Genomic DNA, 25287 nt, shown 5'->3' with positions numbered 1-25287 from the left:
TTTCTTTTTGTTATCTCTCTTCTGTTTATAAACATGGAAAGAACAAGACGGGCCCAAAACCCGGAGACATGGAGTGCGCACGTGCGGGAGGAAGGATCAGGATCGGGGCTCAAGTAGCCGAACTTCCAGTGAGGGTGCTGTTGGACATTTCATTTGGTATATTGAAGTGGGCTTTATGTCTATTTTATGTTGTCCAATTTTAATTTAGTGTTTATCACTTTGTGTCCAGTATTTCCCTTTTAATATTCATGTCTCTTCTTTGAATATTTGGGTATTTTTTTCATGTTTAAAACCTGTATTTTTTTTTTTTTTTTTTGGAGAGGGGGATCCTGAGACTTGGGTATTTTTCTATTAAGTATTTGCATATTTTCTGCTATTTGTGTTTGCGTAAGTTCAATATTTTAACATTTTTTGATTTTTGTTTTTCCCCCCATTATATTTATTGTTCAATACATTTGTATTTTTCTTACATCTTTTTTTTAAATGCCTTTTTTGTGGGATTTATTTATTTATTTATTTTGGGTGGTGGGGTTCCTAATATTTTTATTATTATAAGTTTAATATTTTTGCATTTTTTAGTTGTTTTTTCTTTGTATTTGTTGTTCAATACATTTGTGTTTTTCTTACATCTTTTTTAAATACCTTTTTGTGGGATTTATTTATGTATTTATTTATTTGTTTGTTTATTTATTTATCTATTTATTTATTTATTTGTTTGTTTGTTTGTTTGTTTGTTTTGGGTGGTGGAGTTCCTAATATTTTCATTATTATATTTTATGTGGGTTTTTTTTTTTCATTTGGTCTAACATACTTCGACTAAATAATTAAGTGTATTTTGCAATGTACTTTTCAAAATAAGCACACGTAAAACCACAATGTGTTATGATTTTTTTTTCTTAGTTTGCTTTTCATATTGTGAATGAGAGGAACGAAATGGGAATAAAAAAAAAGAAATAATATAAACAGACAATCATTGTTAGAGATGAGTGACATATCTTAAAAATACAATGGAACGCCTCAAAAGCAGTTGAAGTAGTGGAATATCTATCTATCTATCTATCTATCTATCTATCTATCTATCTATCTATCTATCTATCTATCTATCTATCTATCTATCTATCTATCTATCTATCTATCTATCTATCTATCTATCTATCTATCTATCTATCTATCTATCTATCTATCTATCTATCTATCTATCTATCTATCTATCTATCTATCTATCAAATAAAATTAAAACGTAAATACACATTTTCCATCCCAGTAGTACTTACAGAACGTCACTGGGATACAGTATTGCCCCGCAAACAGTTTTGTTCTCGGTCTGTGCCATTAATCATCAAAATGTGAGTGATTTTACTGTATTTTACTTTTGTTCCATTCTACGGATTTACTTTTGTTTAGTCCTATCATGCAGCTTGGTTAATTTGCGATACTTGTATGAAGGGGATGTAAAAATGTTACTTAACCCCGAAAGGAAATTTCCCCTGTGTTTCTTAAATCAGCTGACCCCCCCCCAAGATATATTTAGTGACATAAAAAGCCCCACTAAAAATGACATTTTTGATCGTTCGTCAAATTTAACGTCAACTAACAATTATTTTTGCAGACTACTCCTGTATGTTTTTCCAAATTTGTCCATTTGTCCAGCAGATGGTGATATTATGCCCATTCAACGCACGGCACAAAATAGCGCAGCTTTACTGCAGTGGTTAGAGCACTGGTTTGATAAACCAGGGGTTGTGGGTTCGTATCCCACTGGGGCCTCCACTCCCTGAGAAGGGTTGCGTCAGGAAGGGCATCCGGCGTAAAAATTGTGCCAAACATATGTGCATTCATCTGAGATGACACGCTGTGGCGACCCCGAAAGGGACAAGCTGAAAGAAACTTACTTTTTACTGCTTTTGAACAATGCTTTATGTAATTTTGTTTATTACATATATATTACAAAGTTGCCTTCCTACTGAAATTTTAACCCTAACTCATATTTTCATGCATTAGGTATGATGGGTTTTTTTGTACTTATCCTAACCCCCAGCACGAAATTCGATCACACGGTGATGTTTTGAGCGCCAAACATTTTCAGAAAGACAATACACAACATTTGGTAAAGATATGTCTGCTTAAGGCTCGGAAGCGGTGTTTTGGCGGTTGCCTAGCGACAAGGATGTTTTGTGTGGTATCAGCGTACCAAAAATGTTGTGGTTTTCCTTGTTTTGGACGCAGCAGCAGTTTTAATGTTGTTGACTTCTTGTCTTTGCAAGACTTTCTCACCTATTTATTAGTGTTGAATGTTTGATATTTGTAATTTTATTTGTCTCAGAGTTTCAAAAATCATTTATTTTTTCATTGAATTTTTTTGTTTAATATTTGATAATTTTCAAATGAATATTTTGGTATTTATTCTCATATTGATTGTTTTTATTTATCAATTTATTTATTTCCTGAAAGCCCGTCTCTCATCACAACATAAACTTCAGTGGGAACGTCTATTGTGACTGATATTAAAAATGTTCAAAAAAAGAAATGTCAGGAAAGGAATTGCAATTCCTCCATTTTGGTTCACAGCTGCCATTTAAAGGGCATTTTGGCCATTTTCAAAAATTTAAAATTTTGCCACCCAGTATGTCTACTGTGCAGTACTTGGATTTTGGAATTGCTTTGGCGGGGTGGCCTGTAAAACTACCTTTTTTCTTTTTTTTACTTTTAAACTGATAACCCACTTTAATCCATTTATATGCATCATTGTCCACATTTTGAAGTTTTCCAGTGTATTTTTCTGATTGTGTGCTCTATTTTAAATCTAGTGTGTCAGCGCAGCGTGCATCTTTCCCGTTTGATTTCCCGCATCTTCATCTTCATGAACGGAGCTCCAACTTCAGTTTGATCGGTCGCTTGGGCATCAGCAGGCCCTGCCCGGCCATCTCGATGGGCACCTGGTGGGAAAATGAATGATATGAAGAACAACGATCCGGGCTTCAGGGGATTTTGGCAGTTGAGCTTTGGTGCCGTCACCGTGATTCTAGCCATGGGTACCATTTGGACCAGATCATTGGTTCAGAGGTAATATCTGTGGTCATTTTAGCTTGAGGGGCAGTACCCCACCTGATAAAACAGATGCCGTTGTCATTTAACTGTCAAATGTGTATTTGAAAACGCGGAATTGCAATGCTAAAAAGAAGAAAAAAAAACTTACAATTACAAGACAAAAATTTTAAAAGACTTGAAAAAAGTCAAAAAATCTGAAAGCAGAAAGAAATCTAGATAATTTCCCAATTATTTTAAGATTCAAGTTTTTATTTAAATATCAACAAAATAGTAAATGCATTAAATATGATTTATCCATTAATTTGGTGAGCCGCTTAGCCTCACTGGGGTCGCGCGTGTCCCGGAGCCTATCCCAGCTATCACCAGGCAGGAGGCGGGGTACACCCTGAACTGGTTGCCAGCCAATCGCAGGGTACATACAGGCTGACAACAGTCGCACTCACAATCACACCCAGGGGCAATTTCGAGTATCCAATTAATGGATGTATTTGGGATGTGGGAGGAAACCGGAGTGCTCACCCGGAGAAAACCCACTCAGGCACAGGGAGAACATGCAAATTCCACACAGACAGGGGCCGGGAATTGAACCCTGGCAGTTGTCCATCTGAATGCATCCACAGAAAAAGATGACGTATCGGAGATAAAGCGACAATGTTCTCACCTCGGTCTCGTCGCACATGCAAAAGTTGTACCGTTGCAGGATCTCCACCAATGCCAACTTCATGCTGACCATTGCGAAGCGCATCCCGATGCAGTTGCGAGGTCCCGCTCCAAATGGCAAATACACGTACGGGTCAAACGACTTCTTGTTGTCCTTACTGAACCTGAAAAAAAAAAAAAAAAAACAAACCACACACGCGTCATAATTCTCTGAATATTACTTCTTCACTTTCATAATATGTTTTTCTCATATTATTATGACTTTGTTCTCGCAATTTGATGCATTTATTCCTGTAATTTTTCATGAAAAAATGTTTAGTACTTCATAATTATGACCAGAATAAGACAAATTTGTTCACATAAAATCATGGCAACAACAACAACAAATTAGTTGATTCTTGTATGATCCAATTTTTTCCACTTCTCTTCATATTTAAATGTATCACCAAAAATGCGTTCAATGTATTCATGTATGATATTTTTCCAGAAAAATAAAAGAAAATACCTAGAATTCCAAAGAAATACCAAAAAAAAACAAAGAAAAAACTAAGTTAAAAAAAGTACTATACTTATACATTCATCCATCCATTTTCTTTGTCGCTTATCCTCACAAGGGTCGCGGGGAGTGCTGGAGCCTATCCCAACGGTGAACAGGCAGGAGGCGGGGTACACCCTGAACTGGTTCCCAGCCAATCACAGGGCACATCGAGACAAACAGCCACACTCACAATCAATTTAGAGTCTCCGATTAATGTTGCATGTTTTTGGGATGTGGGAGGAAACCGGAGTGCCCGGAGGAAACCCACGCAGGCACAGGGAGAACATGCAAACTCCACACAGGCCGGGATTGAACCAGAACTGTGAGGTCAACACACTCCCGGCTGAGCTACCGTGCTGCTGTCCTTATACAGAGATTTCAAAATACACAGATGTGAACAATAATGATCCATTCAACCATCCATTTTCTGAGACGCTTATCCTCACAAAGGTCACAGGGATGCTGGACCCTCTCTCAGCTGCCTTCGGGTGAGAGGCGGGGTACACCTTAAATCGGTTGCCAGCCAATCGCAGGGAACATCGAGACAAACAACAATTTGCCCTCACATTCACAGCTACAGACAATTTAGAACATTTTTTTTTTTTTTTGATAGTACCTCTCTGGTTTAAACTTCTCAGGCTCAGGCCACAGGTCAGGATCGCGGTGCAGGGGCCAGGTGGGCACCACGACCGCCATGCCTTTAGGGATCACCAATCCATCCAACTCCATGCTGGCCTTGGCCACGCGGTCCAACCGCTGGACGATGGGGTAGATGCGAAGGGACTCACTGATTACCATGTCCAGGTACTCCATCTCCATCAGCTCCTGGTACTGGATGGGTGCCTGTAAAAAGAAAACATTTGACACACATTCCCATGACGTTCAGACTTTTTACTCAACTGTCAGTGCACGACTAGCACTACATTTCAAGGAAATGAGAGGAGCCGCTTTAATTGGACAAGAATTGAGCAGTGATCAATCCCACAGAGGCGCAGACGTCACTTTTTTTTAGATCCGCCGGCCTGCACTAGTCCGCAAAATTATCAACACCGGGTCAAACCTTGCCTCCATGCGTAGTTACATCCTATGCTGCGCAGGATTTAGACTATTCACAACAGAACCAATCAAATGTGTGCTTGCTAGAACTGATGGACCCTCCCTCCTCTTCCACATGCGTTCACATTTATATGTACACACGTTGATTGTACCACTACAACTTTTAGTCCTGTGAGTACCTTGTTAGGGAAGGTGGCGTCCACCTCGTCCTGCAGCTTCTTCATGACATGAGGGTTTGTGGCCAAGTTGTGCGCCAGGAAGCCCAGAGAGCTGCTGGTGGTTTCATAGCCAGCAAAGATGAAAATCATTGCTTGAGAGAGGATCTCGTGGTCGCTCAGACCTGCCAAAGGTATACCCACAAGTAATCGACACGGTCAAAAGACAATTCCATGCTAGCATGCCCGTGTGTGGGCATTGCCCAAGATCTTTGCCGTCAGTGGCGCTTTTAACTCATTTGGTGATAAAATCTTATTAGAATAATTTAAATGGACCCGGTTGTAAACTTTTTACATTTCCTTTCTAGTTCCACCCATCCATCCATTTTCTGAGATGCCTATCCTCACAAGGGTCACGGAAGTGCTGGATCCTATCCCAGCTATCTTCTTGCAGGAGGCATGGTACACCCTGAACTGGTTGCCAGCTAACCACACTTTTCTATTTGTCACATTTTTTTCTGTGTATTCGAGATTTGCATCCTAGAGTAAGGATGTCACATCTGGGGTCCCCCAAGGGTCAATTCTTAGCCTGCTTTTATTCAATATTTACATGCATCCACTTGAGGTTACATGCAAACAAACTACACCTTTTTGTTTGTCTTCTCCAGTGGCATCGTCATTCTTCTGTGAGTCAATCATTAACTGCAGGAAATCCACACGATTCTGAGGACACATTATGATTAGATCATTCGCTCACCACCACAATACCCCTAACTCAAGACTACTCCTGCGCTCAACACCGTACCCCTCGTCCGCTGCTCTCGCGATTGAATTTGATCTTCTGCAATGCGGCGTAGAAGAAGTCAAAGGCCGAGGATGGGGCGAAGGAGAACTCCATCTTCTCAAAGAATGGACCCAGGAAGGGGAAGAAGGCTGCAGATGCACACAAAAAAAGTTTCTATTCACATATGTAGATTTTTTTAAGTGTGGAAAAGTCCCCCCCCCCACCCCCAAAATTAGCACTAATCAAAACATGGTCTCCTGGTTAATATTGTATTTGTGGCGTAAGAATTTTACAGAATAGAAGAAGAACACCATCCCCACTGTAAAGAATGGGGGTGGTAGCATCATGCTTTGAGGGTGTTTTTCTGCACATGGGACAGGACGACTGCGCTGTATTAAGGAGAGGATGACCGTGGCCATGTATTGTGAGATTTTGGGGAACGGCCTCTTTCTCTCAGTCAGAGCATTGAAGATGGGTCATGGCTGGGTCTTTCAACATGACAATGACCCGAAGAACACAGCGAGGAAAACCAAGGAGTGGCTCCGTAAGAATCAAGCATATCAAGTTTCTGGCCTGGCCTAGCCAGTCTCCAGACCTTAAATCAATAGAAAATCTTTGGAGGGAGCTGAAACTCCGTGTTTCTAAGCGACAGTCCAGAAGCCTGTCTGATCTAGAGAATATCTGTGTGGAGGAGTGGGCCAAAATCCCCCCTGCAGTGTGTGCAAACCTGGTGAACAATTACAGGAAACATTTGACCTCTGTAATTGCAAACAAAGGCTACTGTAACATATATTAACATTGGTTTTCTCAGGTTTTCAAATACTTATTTGCAGCTGTGGCGCACAAATAAATCATTAAAAAAATCATACATTGTGATTTCTGGATTTTTCTTTTTAGATGATCTCTCTCACAGTGGACATGCGCCTAAGATGAAAATTTCATACCCCTCTATGATTTCTTAGTGGGAGAACTTACAATATAGCAGGGTTCTCAAATACTTATTTTCTTCACTGGCACAAATTTGTACAAAAACCTCAATGTAAGGGGTCAAGCCCTCTATTTTTTTCCCAGAACTCACTTATGGAGAGGAATATCAAGCTGAATAAGTCAAACTTGAGCATCTTCTTGATGTTGGTGACGAAAGGGTCGGAGGGGTTGTTCATGGAGTCAATGTCCACGCTGAAGGCCGTGCTGGTCACCACGTCCATGCTGTACGAGCCGAAGAACCTGAGGAGCGAGTGGATCTTGTGCACTTCATCGTTCACTGGCGCGATGAGAGGTGTGTGTGGATGCAAACTCACTCCTTGACGTCCAGAGCCTGATTGAGGTCGGCCTTCTTCTTCATGCTGCTCACCAGGTTGGCAGAGTGACGCTTCATGATGACAAACATCTGACAGTATGCGTGCGCAGATTAAACCAAGAAAACAAGCACTCAAAAAAAAAAAAACTGAAGCCCAAAAAAAAACATACAAGTACATATACCCTGACACGGGTTCAACCAACACAGACAAATACACACACCCAAAAAATATGGAAACACCATAAAACAAATGTACAGACATACAATCCACATTCACAAAAAAGTTCATGCATGGGCACACACACTGATTAAGCCAAAACATGCACACAAAATCAAGTGCACTTTGACGCACAAACAAAGACAACAATAACAACAACAAAACCCACAAAAGCACACTTTTAAACACACAAAAAAACAACGGCGATGTAGACAGCGAGGAGTAACAAGGTCAGTGCCTCTTTGAGTCGTCCGGAGGTGAACGAAGGCGAGAGGATGCTCCGGATCCGCTTCCAGTCTTCGTCCTCCGCGATGCTCACGGCGTCGTACAGCGGTCCATTTAGACGGAAGTTCTACAACACAAAGGTCGACGCGTCAATGTGAAATTTGGTACGTGTGTCAATCATGAGGAGATTCTTCAAAAAGAGCTCAAGAAACCATGCCTGATAAGACAGGAAGTCTGCCATTTTGTTTAAGAACAGCCATTTTAGGCATTTTTCTAGGTGTCCGTCAGGTGACAATTCAGCCCCTGAAGCTGGTTCCACTGAGCAAAGGTGAAATTTCTCAAAGTCTCAAAAAGCCAAGCCCCAAAAGACCCAGAGTCTGCTATCTGCTCTCTGTTGACAACACTCAGGACCATCTTCACCGAATTTGAACGTTGTGTGACATTTCAAGAACTTTGCATGACTGTTCCCAGTCCCTACCGCCACACCAATATCCGTCGTTACTGTATTTCTTTGAATCGGAAAGTCTGATGTCAAAACTGTTCATCCATCGGACTGGATGTGACGTTTCACCCTGCACAAAGTAAATGACGCATTGCAAATATTAAATGCACATGTAGAATTGAAACACTCGTTGCATGGATTAAACAGTGTGTGCGTGACAATGAAAAAATGGTAACCGGTTAGATCCAATAATTATTTTTTTATTTCCACGGGACTAAAAAAAAAAAAAAAAAGTAGTATTAGGAGGCAGTCCATCTTCCTTTTGGTCCCCCTTGGGGACAGTGAGGGGGGCACTCTCTCTCTTTTGTGCACAAAATACCTGTTATATTTGTTATAAAACCCACTGAATTGTTGGTGTGTTTGAATATGACAACAGACCGCTGGGATCTAGAAATCTTATTGAATTCCTGTAGCAACCTCCAGATTATGAGACATGGAGGTTTTTTCGTCACTTTTTCGCAAGTAATTCACATCAAAAAAGCGACGCAGTGCCGCTTTATGAGTTGAAATCGTCTGATTTCAATGTTAAAACATAAATCGGACTAACCCGAAGCCATACGTCTTGGGGTCCATTGCCACGACTTCTTCAAAAATGATATTTCGTCTGCTTGCCAGCTAATTTTCCACATATATATTTGACAGATAGCTGACAATAAATTGCAAACCATTTAAGTTTTTGTCCCTGAATGTGGGTGGGGAGTTTGGTTTGAAACTAGTTTGGTGTCTATGAAAAAAATATTGCACGCCTGCATGCGTTCGTGACTTTGAACGTGTGTTGGCTCACTCTGCGATTGGTGAAGAGAGAGTAACACTCCTTGATGAGGACCGTCTTGATCATGGCAGAATCCGTGATGCACAGAACAGGCTGACGGCCCTCGAAGATGCTAAACGTGGAAGAAAAGTGTCAGACGCGTGCGGGGTTGGCGGGGGAACCAGGATTCTACTGTCACGCACCCCCATGTTTTGCCATATTTCTTGTGGCATTCCATGTCGAAGTCAATAAAACCCTGGGAACAGAAAAACACGTGGAGGGAAAAGTTGATAAATCATAAATTAAGAGCACATACAACTCATTTCTTGATAATGACACCAATAAACAATATGCAGGTCGGATATGGCAGTCAGCCCAGACTTTGGACCGTCCTGCTACTGAGTAAATATTAATAATCAGCTTTGAGCTTTCAAACCCCGCCTAACCCCTTGCACGCAGTTCAGTCAATTAAGTGATCGATCCAATCCAAATCAGTGTACAAAACTATGAATAAAATGAAAATATGATCAAATTTGGCATCCTTTTTGTTTGTTTTGGTTGGATCTGCGTCGGCTGTGGTGGAGCAAACATCGGCAGCCTTTCCTACCTTCCTGTAGTTGAGCATGTTTCCGAACAAGAACACCGGCGTGGGGCCCGGGATGCCCAGTTTTTTAAACGTGTTGTAGGGCCAGTAGCCATAGCTGAACAACGACAAAAATAACAAACTACGTGAATGGCAAATATGTTGCGTTCATTTCGATGCAAAAATGGAAATCTGTACATATAACAGTTCAAAAGTTAGTTATTATGAAATTAACTTAAAAAGGCATTCATTATTTTAATGTTAAAAGAAAAAAAAAGTCATTTTTGGGTGGAATCTGCTCATTGGGAGTGGTTGTTCAAGAACCCTTGGGAATGGTAACCCCCCCCAACCCCATTCCCACCCCCACAATATGGTAACAACTGGCTTTCAACTATCTGTGAATTTTTGTTAATCGCAATTCAGCCCTCATGGTTCCACTGGATTTATTTATTCATTCATCCATCCATTTTCTTTAGCTGCTTATCCTCACAAGGGGTTGCGGGAGCACCGGAGCCTCTCCCAGCAGTCAACGGGCAGGAGGTGGGGTACACCATGGACTGCTTGCCGGCCAATCGCAGGGCACATGGAGACAGACAACAGTTGCACTCACAATCACACCTAGGGGCAATTTAGAGTGTCCAATTATTGTTGCATGATTTTGGGAGGTGGGAGGAAACCAGAGTGCCCGGAGAAAACCCACACAGACTCATCTATCGTAGGTTATAACATGAACAATTTGTACATTAAACGTTTTTTTTTTAAACTACATTTAAAATGCAAATAACATTAAAATTGATTGCTGTAAAAAGTGATGATCATGATGAAATTATTATTATTATAATTACTATTATTTTTAAAAGACTTGTTGCATCAATTTAGCTGTTTTATTTTATCTCATTAAATGTGTTCATTGATTTACAAAAACAAAAAACTTTATTATTCTAACATTTTACAAAAGTTATGGATAAATTACACATTTTTAATTTCAGTAATTAAATAAAATTCAAAATCTAAAATGAGCATGAAATACAACTTATATATTTTTTTAATTCATCCTAAATAATTTATTACTATCATGAATAAAAAAGATACATGGAAGATTACAAATTTTACATATACACTAAAAACATGTAAATACATTCTGTTGATTAAAATGATTCATTATAATGTTATTATTTTAAAATAAAAAATATAAAGTAAATAAACATACACAGTTGAAGTTTTCCATTTTTATAGCACCTCCCCCCAGAAAAAAAAAGTCAATTTTCATACTCAAACGTGGCCCTTGATAACAAATTAAAAAAAAAAATGTTCCTGTGCGTGCGTGGCACTTACATGACAAAGAGCGTGACGAGCAGGGCCAGGAGAGTCCACGTCGTGGCTGAAAACAGGCAGTCCATCTCGCCTGGTGCGGTTCAGCAGGGACTGCGCAGGACGTTCGCACGGCACACCTTTAAAGTGGAGCCGCCGTGTGTGTTTGGCACCAACCTGGTCAATGATTGACACAGGCAGAATCCATGTTTGTCCTCAATTCCCTTTGTTTGCCTTTTTTGTTTTGTTTTGAAGGGCTCCAATTCAACCAGGGAGGAAAAAAAAACTATGCACAACACTTCACCTTTTACGCAATTTTTTACATAACAGCCTTATTTCAAAATGTAATCAATGTATACCCCCCCCCCACAAGCTCGTACATAGAACACCTCCTAATGATATTAAAAAAAAAATTTTGAAAGAAATTTCTGCTGATTTATTACCAATAAAACACCAAATATGGCGCAGTGGGGGTGCTTTGAATACTTTTAGTCCATTCGGAGAGAGACAAAAAGCAAAATATTATTTTTACAAGAATAAAGTCATACTTTTGAGTTATAAAGTCTGATTTTTTGGGGAGAGTAAAGTTAGATTTTTTGTTAATAAAATATGGCAATTAAAAGAAAATATATAACATTTACCAGGATAAAAGTGAGAATATTAGAAGAATAAATTCAGATATTTTAAATACAAATGTATAATATTAGGTATATAAAGTCATTTTTCTTTTAAAATAAAACCTCAGAATGATTCCTTTTTTTAATTGGCAGCAGTGCGATTAAATGCATAAGTTTTGTCGACATTTGTCGATACTACATCCTTTTCACCGTGTGTCCTAATTTTTTAATTTGCATTGATTCATTTTTGTTTTAAGCTCATGGTGTTGGCTGTAAAAACCAACGGAGACTGTTGACCACAGAGATTCGCCCACGCAAGTTTTCACCCAACTTTATTATTGTTGATCTTTGAACTTGATCTTTATTAGTCTGCTCAATTTCATGGCAATTGCTAAAATGGGTGTCATGAGCTCATTTTTACTTGTTTTCAATTCAAGGTGGCTCAGCTGGTTAAGCGTTGGCCTCACAGTTCTGAGGACCTGCTTCTCCAGGTCAAGTCGCAGAGGAAGTAGGTTCAGCAGGGATACCCAGACTTCCCTTTCCCCCGCCACTTCTTCCAGCTCTTCCGGAGGGACGCTGAGGTGTTCCCAGGCCAGCCGAGACACATAGTCTCACGAGTGTCTCCTGGGTCGTCCCCGGGGTCTCATTCCGGTGGGACATGACCGGAACATCTCACCAAGGAGGTGTCCGGGAGGCATCCGGTTTGGATGCCCCAGCCACCTCCTCTGGCTCCTCTCAATGCGGAGGAGCATTGGGAACCACCGCACCAGTCTGCCAATTCAGAGGCACTGTCCCCGATGTTCACGCAATGTTGCAGAGGCGTGTCAACCAGGACAGTCCCACAACGTCCAGAGCCTTTAGGAACTCCGGGAGAATCTTATCCACCCCTGGGGCCCTGCCACCAAGGAGCTTCCTAACCACCTCTGTGACCTCAACCCCAAAGATAGAAGATCCCGCCTCAAAAAACCCAGACTCGGCTTCCTCATGGGTAGGCGTGTTGTTGGAATTGAGGAGGTCTTCGAAGTATTTCCCCCACCGATTCACAACATCTTGAGTTGAGGTCAGCAGTGCCCCATCCCCACTATACAGAGTGTTGACGGTGCACTGGTTCCCCCTCCTGAGACACCGGACAGTGGACCAGAATTTCCTCGACGCTGTGTTGAAGTCGCTCTCCATGGCTTCACCCAACTCCTACCACGCCTGAGTTTTTGCCTCTGTGACCACCCAAGCTGCATTCAGCTTGGCCAGCCGGTACCGAGCAGCTGCCTCAGGAGTCCCACAGACTAAAAATGCCCGATAGGACTCCTTCTTCATCTTGACAGCATCCCTCACTTTTGGTGTCCGCACGTTTGGGCCTGCCACATCAGACCGGCATCTTCCCTGACCATCGGACCCAACTCACCACCAGGGGGTGATCAGTTGACAGCTCCGCCCCTCTCTTCACCTGAGTGCCCAAGACATGTTGTCGCAAGTCCGATGACACGACTACAAAGTCGACGTTCAAACTGTGACCTAGGGTGTCTTGGTGCCAGCTGCACATGTGGACACCCTTATGCCTGAACATGGACAATCCGTGATGCGCACAGAAATCCAGTAACAGAACACCACTTGGGTTCTGAGCAGGGAGGGCATTCTTCCCAATCACATCCTTCCAGGTCTCACTGTCATTGCCCAGGTGAGAATTGAAGTCCCCCATCAGAATGATGGAGTCCCCAGAAGGCGCGCTCTCCAGCACTCCAGAAAGGATGGGTACTCTGAACTGCTGTTGGGTACATAAGCAGAAACAAAAGTCAGGACCCGTTCCTCTACCTGAAGGCAGAGGGAAGCTACCCTCTCATCCACCAGGGTAAACCCCTACGTACAGGCCTTGAGCCGGGGGCAATAAGTATACCAACACCTACTCGGCGTCTCTCAACTTAGGCAAATCCAGAGTGGAACAGAGTCCAACCCCTCTCAAGAGGACTGGTACCAGAGCCCAAGCGGTTCGTAGAGGTGAGTCCAAGTACACCTAGTTGGAACTTCTCGACCTTACGCACCAACTCGGGCTCCTTCCCTGCCAAAGAGGTGACATTCCATGTCCCTAGACCTAGTTTCTGTAGCCGGGAATCGGATCACCTCTGGCCACTGCCCAGCTCACATTGCACCCGACCCCTATGGGCCCTCTCACTAGTGGTGAGCCCATGAGAAGGGGGACCCATGTTACCCTTTTGGGCTGTGCGAGCCCCATCACCTTTGAGCCCCACCTCCAAGCCTGGATCCAGAGAGGGGCCTTGGTGATCCACGTCCGGGCAAGGGATACCGAAATCCAACATTTGCACTCGTCATAGGGGTTTTGGAGTGGTACTTTGTCTGGTCCCACACTTAGGACCTTTTTGCCATGGGTGACCCGACCAGGGGCGTGAAGCCCCAGACAACTTAGCTCCTAGGATCATCGGGACACATAAACCCCTCCACCACGATAAGGTGACGGCTCGAGGAGGGGTAATATTAGGGATATAAAGTCATTTTTCTTTTCAATGGAATCTCAGAATGATTACTTTTTTCAAGTGGCAGCTGCGCGATTAAATGCAGACCTTTGATCGACATTTGTCGATACATCGTTTTCGGCATGCGCTCTAACTTTTTTATTTGCATTGATTCTTTTTTTTTTAAGCTCATGTAGAAGGTGTTGGCTGTAAAAACCAAAGGAAACCGTTGACCGCAGAGATTTGCCATCGCCCGATCTGGAGCCGCCGTTCTGGCTTGCGTCACAAGAAGCCAGCCAAGTTTTCAGCCCATTTTATTATTGTTGATCTTTGATCTCACCACCGCCATTCATGCACTCGACGGACACTTTATTAGTCCGCCCTATTTCATGCCATTTCCTGAAACTGGTGTCATAAGATTTTTTTTTTTTTAACCTTTATAGGATTACATTTCTTTTCTTGTTTTCAATTGAAGTCATGTCATGTGTGATTAGAACACATCTTACATATATATTTTTTGTGATGTGATGGTGAATATATGACCATTTGAGGGAAATTTGCAGTTTTTTGAACAGTTAGCAAGTTTTGAATGTAGCTTCACTTCATTCTCTGACCAAAACCGCAACCCTCGCTAATATGAATATGTGTGAGATGTACACTGTACCATTGTCTTCCCTTGTTTTGTCTAAAAAAAAAGTATGCCTTTCTCTGGGAAAATAAAAAAAAAAAAATCGCTAGCTACTGGGTGCATCATTAGCAAGGTTATAGCAGGTGTGTGTGTGTTTTTTTTTTTTTTAAATTGCAGGTTTTAGATGGGGAAATAGAGAAATGGTTTTTCAAATAATTTTAATAATATTCTACTGTCAGGTCATACAGACAGTTTTAAAAGAGCAGTGTTTTGTTTTTAAACTAGAAACTCTACCCTTAGTATCATAACATTATAAGCTGTATTTCTAATTTTAATAAATTATCAGTTCATGACTTTTCTTTTCAGTGAATGGTAGCGCAGAACCCAACTGGTTAGCACATCTGCCTCACAGTTTTAAGGACCCGGGTCTTCAAATCCGGCCTCGTATCTGTGTGGAGTTTGCATGTTATACCCGTGACTGTGTGGGTTTTCTGTGGATACTCTGGTTTCCTCCCACATTCCCAAAACAGACATTAATTGAAGACTCTAAATTACCCTTAGGTGTGATTGTGCTTGTTGGTCACGATGTGCTGTATGATAATGGCCTCTTGCCCAGAGTGAGCTGGGATCGGATTCCAGCATGACCGCGACCCTTTGTGAGGATAAGCGCGAGGAAAAATGGATGGATGGATTTTCAGTAAATGCCGTGCAGTTTGGAAAAAAGTGCCACTAGAGAGCGCTACTGAGTTGTGAACGACAGAACACACGAGTGTGAATAAAATCTACAAAAAGAATGGGATGAAGAACACGTCCCAAAAGACACGAAGCGCGCACAAAGACGGAAATACATGCAATTCAACACACATACTTTTTTGAGAGTTTGCTTTAAAAAAAAAAACATCAATGCTCTTTTTTGTGAAAAAAGTAAATGATATGGGCGTGAAATGTTTCGGAAAACGTACGTCTTTCAAATAAAAAAAATCATGTATTTTTTGGTTGTATTTTCGGAAGGGGGAGGAAATCTCATTTATAAGACATAATTCATATTTTTGAAGGAAAAATTTAATAAAATCAAGAATAAAGGCAATTTTTTTCAAGAGAAAGTTTTTCTTAATAAAAAAAGTTGTGCGTTTTAAAGTCTATATTTAGAAATAAACAAATTTAATATAATGTATAGTATTATGATATGTATAATATAATTTTAAAAAATTCTGGAAATAATTTGAAATGTTCCCCCCAATAAGTAAAAAAAAAAAAATCCAAGAAGGAAGGTACACTTTTTTGGGGACATTTTATGAAAAGTTTAATGTTTTTGAAAAAAAGTTTGTATTTCAATACATTTTTTTTTTTTTGACAAAAGTCTTTTTTGAAAGCCATTTTCTTTCCAAGGGAAAAAACAAGTTTTGTTGGTGGAAAATGTCTTATTTGACAATTTACATTTTAATATGACAATAATAGTCATCATTTTTTAAAATAAGTGGTTTATTTCAAGTGCAAAGCACATACTGTTGAGGCAAGTCCAGTCTACTCCGAGGGGAGGGGTCGGGTCGGTGTGGGAGAGGGGGGGTCACTGCGCGGTGGGGGCCACCAGGTACCCGTTGAAGGTGATGTAAACGTCCACGTCGTCCCCGTAGACGGCGTTGTCGCGCTCGCGCTTGAACAGGCGCACCCAGACCTCGTCGCCCAGCTCCAGGTCCATCATGACGCTCTGGCTCTGCATGATGGAACGCTCGCTGGGCTGCGCGTAGAGGATGACCCGCTGCTCCTGGTTGTGCATCAGGTGCAAGTACGTCTCCTTGAAGTTCCACGTGTGGACGTTGAGGTTGACGAAGTAGACGCCGGGCACGTAGCAGTAGAACTTGCCCTTGAACATGTTGAAGTGCTCGTGCAGGTTGACGAAGACCGTGTCGAAAACCAGCGGCTGGTAGTAGTCCACGCTGTGCAGGGACTTGCGGCGGCCCACCGAGAAGGCGGCGCGCGGGTTCTTGCAGGCGTCCCCCGGGGCGCCCGCTTGTCCCTTGATCCCCTGCGGCCCCGCCGGTCCCGGCGGGCCCCAGGGGCCTTCCGCTCCGGGCTTGCCGGGCGTGCCTTTGTCTCCTCTGTCTCCTTTATCGCCTGCGTTGGGGCACGATGAAGACACGATTAGAATTTATTCCCCATTTTCCCATCATTTTTGCTGGGGGTGCAAAGGTCAGGGTCAGTATTTCTTTTTGCCCACACCCAGATCATGGAAAATGTTCACCCCCTACGGAATGCTCATAAAAAATAATAAATAATCATGCCTTGATGCCTCACTGCACGTCCCCTTCTCGTCCGTTCCCACCCCTAAGCTCAAGTTAGCTCGCGGTGGCCCGGAATGTTCCGCTCGGGCCTTGCGGCTTCGACAATCAGGAGCTGGACTCGCCGCCGTTCCCGAGTGAACTCTGCGGCCGGCGTGAACGTGGCTGCTCTCGACGCGAGGAGAATTGAGGAGGAAGTGAGTGCTCACGTGATCTGCACAGCGAGTTCTGTTCGCAGACTCTGATGACATGTTCTTATAAAACCGTCTCCAACTGTCAGGATGTTGGCAGGCGTCGGGCGGCTTGTAGGGCGTAATCCTCCCCTCGGCTCGTACGTCTGCCTTTTGTCAAACGGATTTCTGCTATGTACACACGGCACGGAACGGCGGGACCAAACGCAACTTTCTGCATTTTTGTCCTGAATTAACCCATTCGCTGCCACGGACGTTTAGATTTGTCCACAGAAAACAGAAGTTGGCCTAAAATTGTATCAGAAGGCTGCTTCGTGAAGCCATAGTGCAAGTATTTGGTTTTTTTCCACTTTTGGCTCATGTTACTTTTTGTTGTAAACAGGACAAAATGAGAGGACACACTAAATTGCCAAAAGTATTTGCTTACCTGCATTGGCACATTTACATTTAAGTGACGTCCCATTACTCATTTATCCATGTATTTTTTCCTTTCGCTTAAAGGTCAAGCGTCATCCCTATAAACATTATAAAATAGATATTGTAATGAAAAATACATATAAATTTATTCACTTCAATGTCTATACAAAAAAATAAATATGAGCGGAGAGCACATCATCCATGCGCAAAGTTGCACAAGTCTCATTTCACATCCAAGTGGCTGCCATATTGGCAGCATCTTCTGCCCGTGACGTCACCTCGGACATTCGACATTGAAAACACGCAGTGGACCCTATTATGGGACACACCTGTTCAGACACGGAAGCTCTTTTCAAAGAAAACATCTCACCACCGAGTAAATTACCGACCGGGGCAATATTACCCTATTGTTTCGAGCCATATTTAGATGACATGCGGATCACGGCCAAACCACCTTCCCGACAGATCCACCTCTGTGCGGCGGTGATAAAAACAACGGCCTGCGAGCAATGACTATGCCGCGGCCAAACCGCCTCCCGGTCCAATCCACTTCCCAGCGGAGATGAGCCACCGCGTGCCAGCTGCAACGAGCCACCCCGGCCAACAAGACAAATCCATCCTGACGAATGTTCAAGCAATGTCCAGCAATGCAACGAGCCGGCATTTTGGCTAAAACGAAGGAACAACCAGCTACCTTCCAGCGGGTAAAACTAGTATAAACAGACGAGACCGCTTGAGTGCACTACTGCCCTGCACGTCACTTCCTGCTTCTTCTCGAAAGCAAATCCCTTGAGAGGATTTTCATGGTGGGAGTTACAAAAAGCTGTATACGTCAAAATCATGTTTTGTGGTGAAAAAACAGCTGGGACCATACCGGCTGCCATTTTTTCATCAATAACATTCTAAAAATCATACATTACATGACACTGGACCTTTAATTTCCCAATGTTTCTGTATGCAAAACTGTAGTTATTCCCTATAACTGGGGTGTCAAACTAATTTTAGTTGCGGGCCCTCATTATCGTTACGGTTTCCCCAGCTTCAGTGTGAAACCATCAAAATCTTTAATTGCCTCATTATATACAATATACACCTTAAATTTATGAACTAGTTTTGGAATCAGAAATCAAGAGTCATGGGTTTTTCAACTATTGTTGATGTTTGGAAACACAAAACTGCTTGCAATGTCTCAACGTTATCATTTATGATATTACAGTTTGAAATTTTTGGACAGATTTTAACAAGAATCGTGGAAGTTGACACGATTTGCACAAGATCTGGCCCGTGGGCTTTGAGTTTGACACCTGTGTGTTGAAGCATGGAAATGCAGAAAATATTAAAACTTTGTACAGCATAAACGTGGACATCAAATCCCTCAACATTGCTAAAACTAAAAAAACATTACATGTCAAATGTTTTGATTAAAATCATGGAAGTGGATACACATGATTTGACTTCACGGGCCACATAAAATCAAGCAGTGGGCTGGATCTGGCCCCCGGGCCTTGAGTTTGACACCAGTGCTCGATAATGGTTTTTTTTTTTTTCAAATTTTTTTTCGAGCCTGCAACCAATTAATTGGATTTCATTTGGGACATTTTGCTTCAGTGTGTGTACGATTTGGATTTTCTCAGATGTCGAGGACTAAATTAAGCATGAAAACTGAGCCTTTGGTGCTCTTGCGTGGATGCAATGTGGAGTGGATGATTTACCCTTGAGGATGGTCATGTTGACCACGGTGCGGACCTCGGGGGGGCGATAGTAGGGGGCGGAGCCTGAGGTCTGAGGATCCAGGTGATCGCAGCATCGGCGGCAGTACCGCGAGGGCGGCCGCGACGGCGACGGAAGGCAGCACGCCAGAGGAAGCAGGAACAGGAACAGGAACCTCGAACACGGCAACATCACGCACGGCGACACCTGGGATGGAGCAGACGGGGGAGGAACCATGCTCAGACATTGCGTGGTGAAAGTATTCGCCGCCCTCATCTGTTTTCCACATTATGATGTGCTAAAAATTCATTCAATCATCTTTTTTTTTACCTTAAAATTCTACACAAGTTCCCCTTAGATTTTTGTATTTTTTGCAAATATATTAAAATATATATATTTTTTAAAAAAGAATAAAATACAAAACAACACCCTGGTTGAAAAAAAAACACCTCCAAAAGTTTTTGCTGATTAATAAAAATTAAAAAAAGGAAAAACACATGCATGGTCCCTTTTCACTTTTTCAGATTTGGTTATGTTACAGTTGTATCATAAAATTTATTGTTTTTGCATCTTAAAATTATCCATATATGGTATAATTAAAATGAAATTCTAATACACAGCTAGAAATAAAAAAAAAAGTGCAAATATTATTTGCTTGTCCTTTGTCTTTTTTGTATTTTGTTGCAGTGTGTTCCAGCCAGATTTCAAATTTGAATCTTAAAATTCTCTCCAAAGTATTGAAAACATTTGTGGGAGGTGGGGGGTGGATGGAAATGTACTCAAACTCCATTTAAAATGACTCAACTATCAGATGCGTAATCTCCATTTCTTTCCCCAAAACGTTTCAAATTACAGTCGTACTACAACACGGATTACATTATTTCCCCCATTAAAATCGTACCCATAATTCACCATGACGACAAAGTCCAAAACGCTTTTTGAACATTCTTAAAAATGTATTTCTTTCACCTCCCAACTTAATGTATAGAAGAAGCGCATCAATGTCAAGCAGAAGTTTCGATGCTATGCTTGACTTGCAGAGAAACTACACACGCACACACATTTTATAGCAGAACACACACAGTCACACACTATAAAAGAAAAGAAAAATAAACTCAACATTTATTTGGCTTTTAAAGATGTACAGTACAGTTGGTCCATGTGCCCCCCCCCCTGTCTCTGCGGGGTTACGTAACTCAAACCATACGCAAACCTCGCTCTTCTATGTTCCACTTGAAAGTGAATGCACATGTTTTCAAAAGTATTGGGACATGTACAGGAAGTCAAGGAAGTCACTCAAAATGACTGACAACGTGGTTGCGCAATATCATGCACGTGACCCGTCATGGCGCCAATGGGGTCGCCTGAGTTTGTAAACTTCAGACTTCAACAAACTTCATTTTCTATAAACATGCAGACAAACGAGGCTTTAACAAATCTCAGGTGCTTGGCTTTGTAAACATTTAAACAAACGAAAAAAAAATTTCATTTTGAACAAACATGAAATGTCTTTTAAGCAAACACAAAAGTTAATCCAGCCTCTTGGACAAACTTCACGTATAGCACATACGTTTCTAACGGTCCACATCAAAGGGGTTTATGAAAAGTGTTTTGAACACGTAAGTCAGTTTAGTCTTCAACAAGCCCCATGGAGGCATTTTCGTCTACAATCTCACATCTTTAAAGCCTATTTTTGTCAACATCAAAGACAATTTAACTTTTAGGAAAAAAAAATCATTCTATCAAAGATAATTTTGTCATCAACTAATCCCACGTTGGTGTCTTTGTAAACAAAGTCATCAATAAACCTCATGTGTGTGTTTTTGTAAACATCAAAGACAATTAAGCATCTTCCTGAGACAATTTTGATTCTTCAACGAAGAATAAGTATGTTTGTGTTTTCACAAACGTCAACGACAAGTTAGGGCTCAACAAATGCAAACATTTATGTCCATCCATCCATTTTCTTTGCCGCTTATCCTCACACGGGTTGCGGGGAATGCTGGAGCCTATCCCAGCTGTCAACGGGCAGGAGACTGGGTACACCCTGAACTGGTCGCCAACCAATCGCAGGGCACATAGAGACAAACAGCCGCATTCACAATCACACCTCGGGGCAATTTACAGTGTCCAATTAATGTTGCATGTTTTCGGGAAGTGGAAGGAAACCGGAGTGCAGCAATTTAGCGTCTTCAGCATTCAGTGCCGTTTGTGTGTGGCAAACATAGGGACAATTCGCTCTTCCGTAAACCTAGCCTACATGTTTAACTCGTAAACATCAAGATAAACCTGGAAACTGTCAACAAATCAAACATACGTGCTGTGGTAAACTTCAGCTCTAATTTAGCGTCTTCCACATCCTTGACATTAGTTTTTTTTTTTTGCAAACATAAAAAATAATCTTGCAAATTACAACCCTTACTGATGACGTTAGCACTGCTGCATTATCTGCGTTCTACTATAGATAAGATCCAAAGTATGCAGTTCCAATTTGGATGGGAGCCAAGAATGTAGTTGATTGCGCTGCTCTGGGTAAATAAACAAGATTTGCACGACTGCCTAATGCAGCAAAAAAAAAAAAAAAAGTCGGCCTTGTGTAAGAAACATCACTGGAGCACTCTCATTGGTCACTGGGAGCCTATCGGATTACAAATGGATAAAAGGTTAAAAACTCAAATATAACCAATTTAATTTGAAAATTGTCTACATCAAATCTCATTATGAGGAAATGGAAATATATTATATCATATATATATTATGTATTGAACATTAAACATGTAAATGTCCTCACAAAGTGGTGGATATAATAATAATAATAACAATAATATAAAAATGAAAAAAAAAAAACTTTAAACATTGTGGGCATTCACCCTTGGTCTTCTTCACATTTTGTTAGATCCTATTTTAGAAACTATGAAATTTTTCTCGTTGTTATATGTTGTTAAAAGTATCCATGTGTGGCCTGCATAAGACAACGTGGAAAATCATTTTGGTATTTATTTTTCAAGTTAATTAAATAAAAATAAAATTTCATTATCTCAGAAGGAGCGGCAGGGTGGAGCAGCTGGAAAGCGTTATAGACCTCACAGTTCTGAGGTCCCGGGTTCAATCCCGGCCCCGCCTGTGTGGAGTTTGCATGTTCTCCTCATGCCTGCGTGGGTTCTCTCGAGGCACTCCAGTTTCCTCCCACATCCCCAAAAACATGCAACATTAATTGGACACTCTAAATTGCCCCAAGGTGTGATAGTGAGTGCGGCTGTATGTCTCGATGTGCAACCAATTTGGGGTGTACCCCGCCTCCTGCTCATTGACAGCTGGGATAAGCTGCAGCACTCCTGCGATCCTCGTGAGGGCAAGCAGCTAAGAAAATTGATGGATGGATGGATGGATGGATTGATGGATGGATGGATGGATGATCTCATCAGTGTTCTGACCGTTTTGTCTTTTCCCCATTTTGTCAAGTTGTGATACAAAATGGATCAAAAATGTTTTCATCCATTTAAAATGCCCAACATGAGACCTTTGAGAATTTGTACATTATCACTTTACACATTTTATTTATTTATTTTTACACACAGTTTGTTAGTGCTCGATTCTCCCCACCGGACTCAAAGTGTAAACAAACTAAGTAACAGTGCATTATACTGTGTTCTAGTGTTATATATGCAGATGTGTGTGTTTCTTTCGGCTTGTCCCTTTCGGTGATGTGTTTGATTTAAATGCCGCCATGCAGTTGGCGCAAATCGTTCACATGCACACTAGTGACGTCACCGCTGAGTTTAATAACAACTCCGCGCGCGCGCCCACGACCCAAGAGGCGAAGATCACTTGGGCCGGCCACGTAAGCACGCCAAAGCAAACCCCCAAAACCGCTGCGTGCACGCGCGTTCTCTTGCGCAAAATCCACCACAGTGACGTCATGCACATGCAAAATAAAAGGACTTTTGAGGTGGTCTTACCTTTTATTCCCACGAAAAGGAAAAAGAAGAAAAAGAGGACTTCTGGTGCTCCACTGTGAGAAGGAACTGCTGAGGAGAAAGTCTCAGCCTCTTTCTGCTCCTGCGCGTGCGCGCGCAAACACACGCACACCCACAAAGGCTCTCACTCCTCCATTCACAAGACTTGGATAGAGAATAATGAAAAAAAACCAATACAAATTCATATTTGAAACTATTACACCGAATATGAATACAAATGAATGAGAATCCACATCCTATTGAATTATATTTAAAATGTAATAAAAAATGAAACTTCAAAATGAATCAGTTGAATAGCAATAATATATAAACAATGCCTTTTGGGGGTCGAAGTGTCGGCATGTTAAAAAATGTTAACTGTCGCACAAGGGGAGAGAGAAGCTAATCGCTGCTAAACGTGATGCTAACAGCAACAGGCGCTGGCGCATACATTAGCATTTAGCTCCAAACGTGTCTCTTAAGCAACACATGTTAGCTTAAACATTAGCCTAAATCCTTGTCACCATTGTTAGCGTTAGCTGTTAGCGTTTATTTTTTATTGTCTCTAAAGTTAGCATTTCGCTCATAGCTTTTTTAGCTTGGATCGTAGTTGAAACAACTTCAACTGTATAGTTTTTTTAATGTTAAATTTGTATATATTTATTCATATATCATTTTATTAAACTTTTTTTTTCATTCATATGGAAAAAAGGAAGCGTGGGTGAGGGCAAATACCGACTGTGTAGCTTAGCCACCGAGAACTAAAGTTAGCTAACAGTCGCGAAAACATCAGTGAAATCTATATTTTATCGACGGTGCGAAGTAACATTCATACTAACACACGAACGCACTGGCATCCAGTTAAGCGCTACCTACTTTCCGAGTCAATTGTCAATTTGTGAACATCACTGACTGGAATTATTTTGCCATTTGTCATTTTGTGCAAGCGAAACCTGATTTCATGGGCATGACCGTTTTGGAAATGGGACTCAGCCCAGTGTCGGCCTGACAAATCGGGAAAAGTGCTGAGTGCATTAATGTAATCCACAAATTTAAACTAAACCTTGATTGAGAACTAATTATCCAAAAAAATATGGCTACTCCGTTTTTATTTCTGCATTTCAGCGCCATTGACGGATTTAGGAGTGAAGCATCCCAGCTCACTGGGAGGGCTGGCAAAATGGAGTTAGCCCCTCAGTGGCCCAATTGCTGCTTGCATTGTATGACTTGGTTGGCATTTTTTTCTTCTTCTGGAAATGTTTACACTAAGAGAAAAGAAGGCAGCGGCTTTTTTATTTCTCCTACTGTAATGGTTTTGCTTCTTCTCTACTTCCTGTTGGCCGGCCCGCACCCTCACAAAGCCTCCGTCCCTCCTCCCAGTCTAACCACTAACCCAGATGACGCCCCAAGACGGGAGAGGAGCCCAGGGCAGCCACCGAGGCAGTAACTCTTTGCTCTAAAGTGTGTAATTTTTTTCTAAATAAAAAAAACATTTTAATTATGCATTACTTACAACAATAAAAATAGTCTCCCAAGAATCTTAATTAAAACATTTCATTTTTTCCTAGAAAATTAACATTGAAAATCACAGTCTTAGGACCTTTTATTTTTTTTAAGGGAAAAAAAAATCAGGGCAAGTTATTTGTTTGAGGCCAAGAAAAACTGAAGAATAATTACTTCTGAAAATAATCATCTTGTTTTGTGTTGTTATTGTGTTAAAATTAGGTTATTGAGATTTGTTTCTTTTTTGTAGTATTTTTCTAAGAGAAGCATATTTCCAGATTCAATATACAAAATAATTTCTTATGGCAAATATATTGTTTTAAAATTTGAGTTATTTTTCTAAAAAGAAAATTTATTTTTTATTTTAGTTGAAAATATCACTTGGGAGAAA

The 25287-nt window shown here is 41.3% G+C and overlaps 2 protein-coding genes across 3 annotated transcripts; both read right to left on the bottom strand.

Annotated features, from left to right (window-relative positions):
• Positions 1-1909: 1909 nt before the first annotated feature.
• On the bottom strand, positions 1910-11233 carry LOC133506524 (cytochrome P450 3A40). The gene is made up of 13 exons (XM_061830749.1): positions 11155-11233; positions 9844-9937; positions 9440-9492; positions 9270-9369; positions 7997-8110; positions 7543-7631; positions 7320-7468; positions 6263-6390; positions 6105-6180; positions 5482-5642; positions 4863-5089; positions 3710-3872; positions 1910-2936 (listed from the first exon to the last, which is right to left on the bottom strand). The coding sequence occupies exons 1-13, from the start codon at positions 11217-11219 to the stop codon at positions 2859-2861; spliced, it is 1497 nt and encodes a 498-aa protein (XP_061686733.1). The 5' UTR covers positions 11220-11233; the 3' UTR covers positions 1910-2858.
• A 4981-nt stretch (positions 11234-16214) lies between these two features.
• On the bottom strand, positions 16215-24715 carry c1qtnf6b (C1q and TNF related 6b). 2 transcript variants are annotated; one of them, XM_061830130.1, is made up of 4 exons: positions 24699-24715; positions 23397-23558; positions 19440-19644; positions 16215-16955 (listed from the first exon to the last, which is right to left on the bottom strand). In XM_061830130.1, exons 3-4 carry the CDS (start codon positions 19627-19629, stop codon positions 16408-16410), a joined length of 738 nt encoding a protein of 245 aa, XP_061686114.1. In that variant the 5' UTR covers positions 19630-19644; positions 23397-23558; positions 24699-24715; the 3' UTR covers positions 16215-16407. The 2 variants fall into 2 exon arrangements, with proteins under 2 accessions (XP_061686114.1, XP_061686112.1); XM_061830128.1 differs by lacking the exon at positions 24699-24715 and having other exon boundaries at positions 23397-23870.
• Between the last annotated feature and the right edge of the window lie 572 nt (positions 24716-25287).

This window comes from Syngnathoides biaculeatus, chromosome 9 (assembly GCF_019802595.1).
Source record: "Syngnathoides biaculeatus isolate LvHL_M chromosome 9, ASM1980259v1, whole genome shotgun sequence".
Classification (NCBI taxonomy): Eukaryota; Metazoa; Chordata; class Actinopteri; order Syngnathiformes; family Syngnathidae; genus Syngnathoides; species Syngnathoides biaculeatus.
This window is presented reverse-complemented; position numbering and strand designations above follow the sequence as displayed.

Excerpts from the sequence above, each read along its gene's own strand:
- LOC133506524 (XM_061830749.1), bottom strand. The coding sequence starts at position 11,219 with ATGGACTGCCTGTTTTCAGCCACGACGTGGACTCTCCTGGCCCTGCTC. Across the intron at positions 8,111-9,269 it reads CTCTCTTCACCAATCGCAGA|AACTTCCGTCTAAATGGACC; the intron begins GTGAGCCAACAC and ends TTTGTGTTGTAG. Across the intron at positions 5,643-6,104 it reads TGGAGAAGACAAACAAAAAG|GTCTGAGCGACCACGAGATC; the intron begins GTGTAGTTTGTT and ends TACCTTTGGCAG.
- c1qtnf6b (XM_061830130.1), bottom strand. The coding sequence starts at position 19,629 with ATGTTGCCGTGTTCGAGGTTCCTGTTCCTGTTCCTGCTTCCTCTGGCG. Across the intron at positions 16,956-19,439 it reads CAACATGACCATCCTCAAGG|GCGATAAAGGAGACAGAGGA; the intron begins GTAAATCATCCA and ends GCCCCAACGCAG.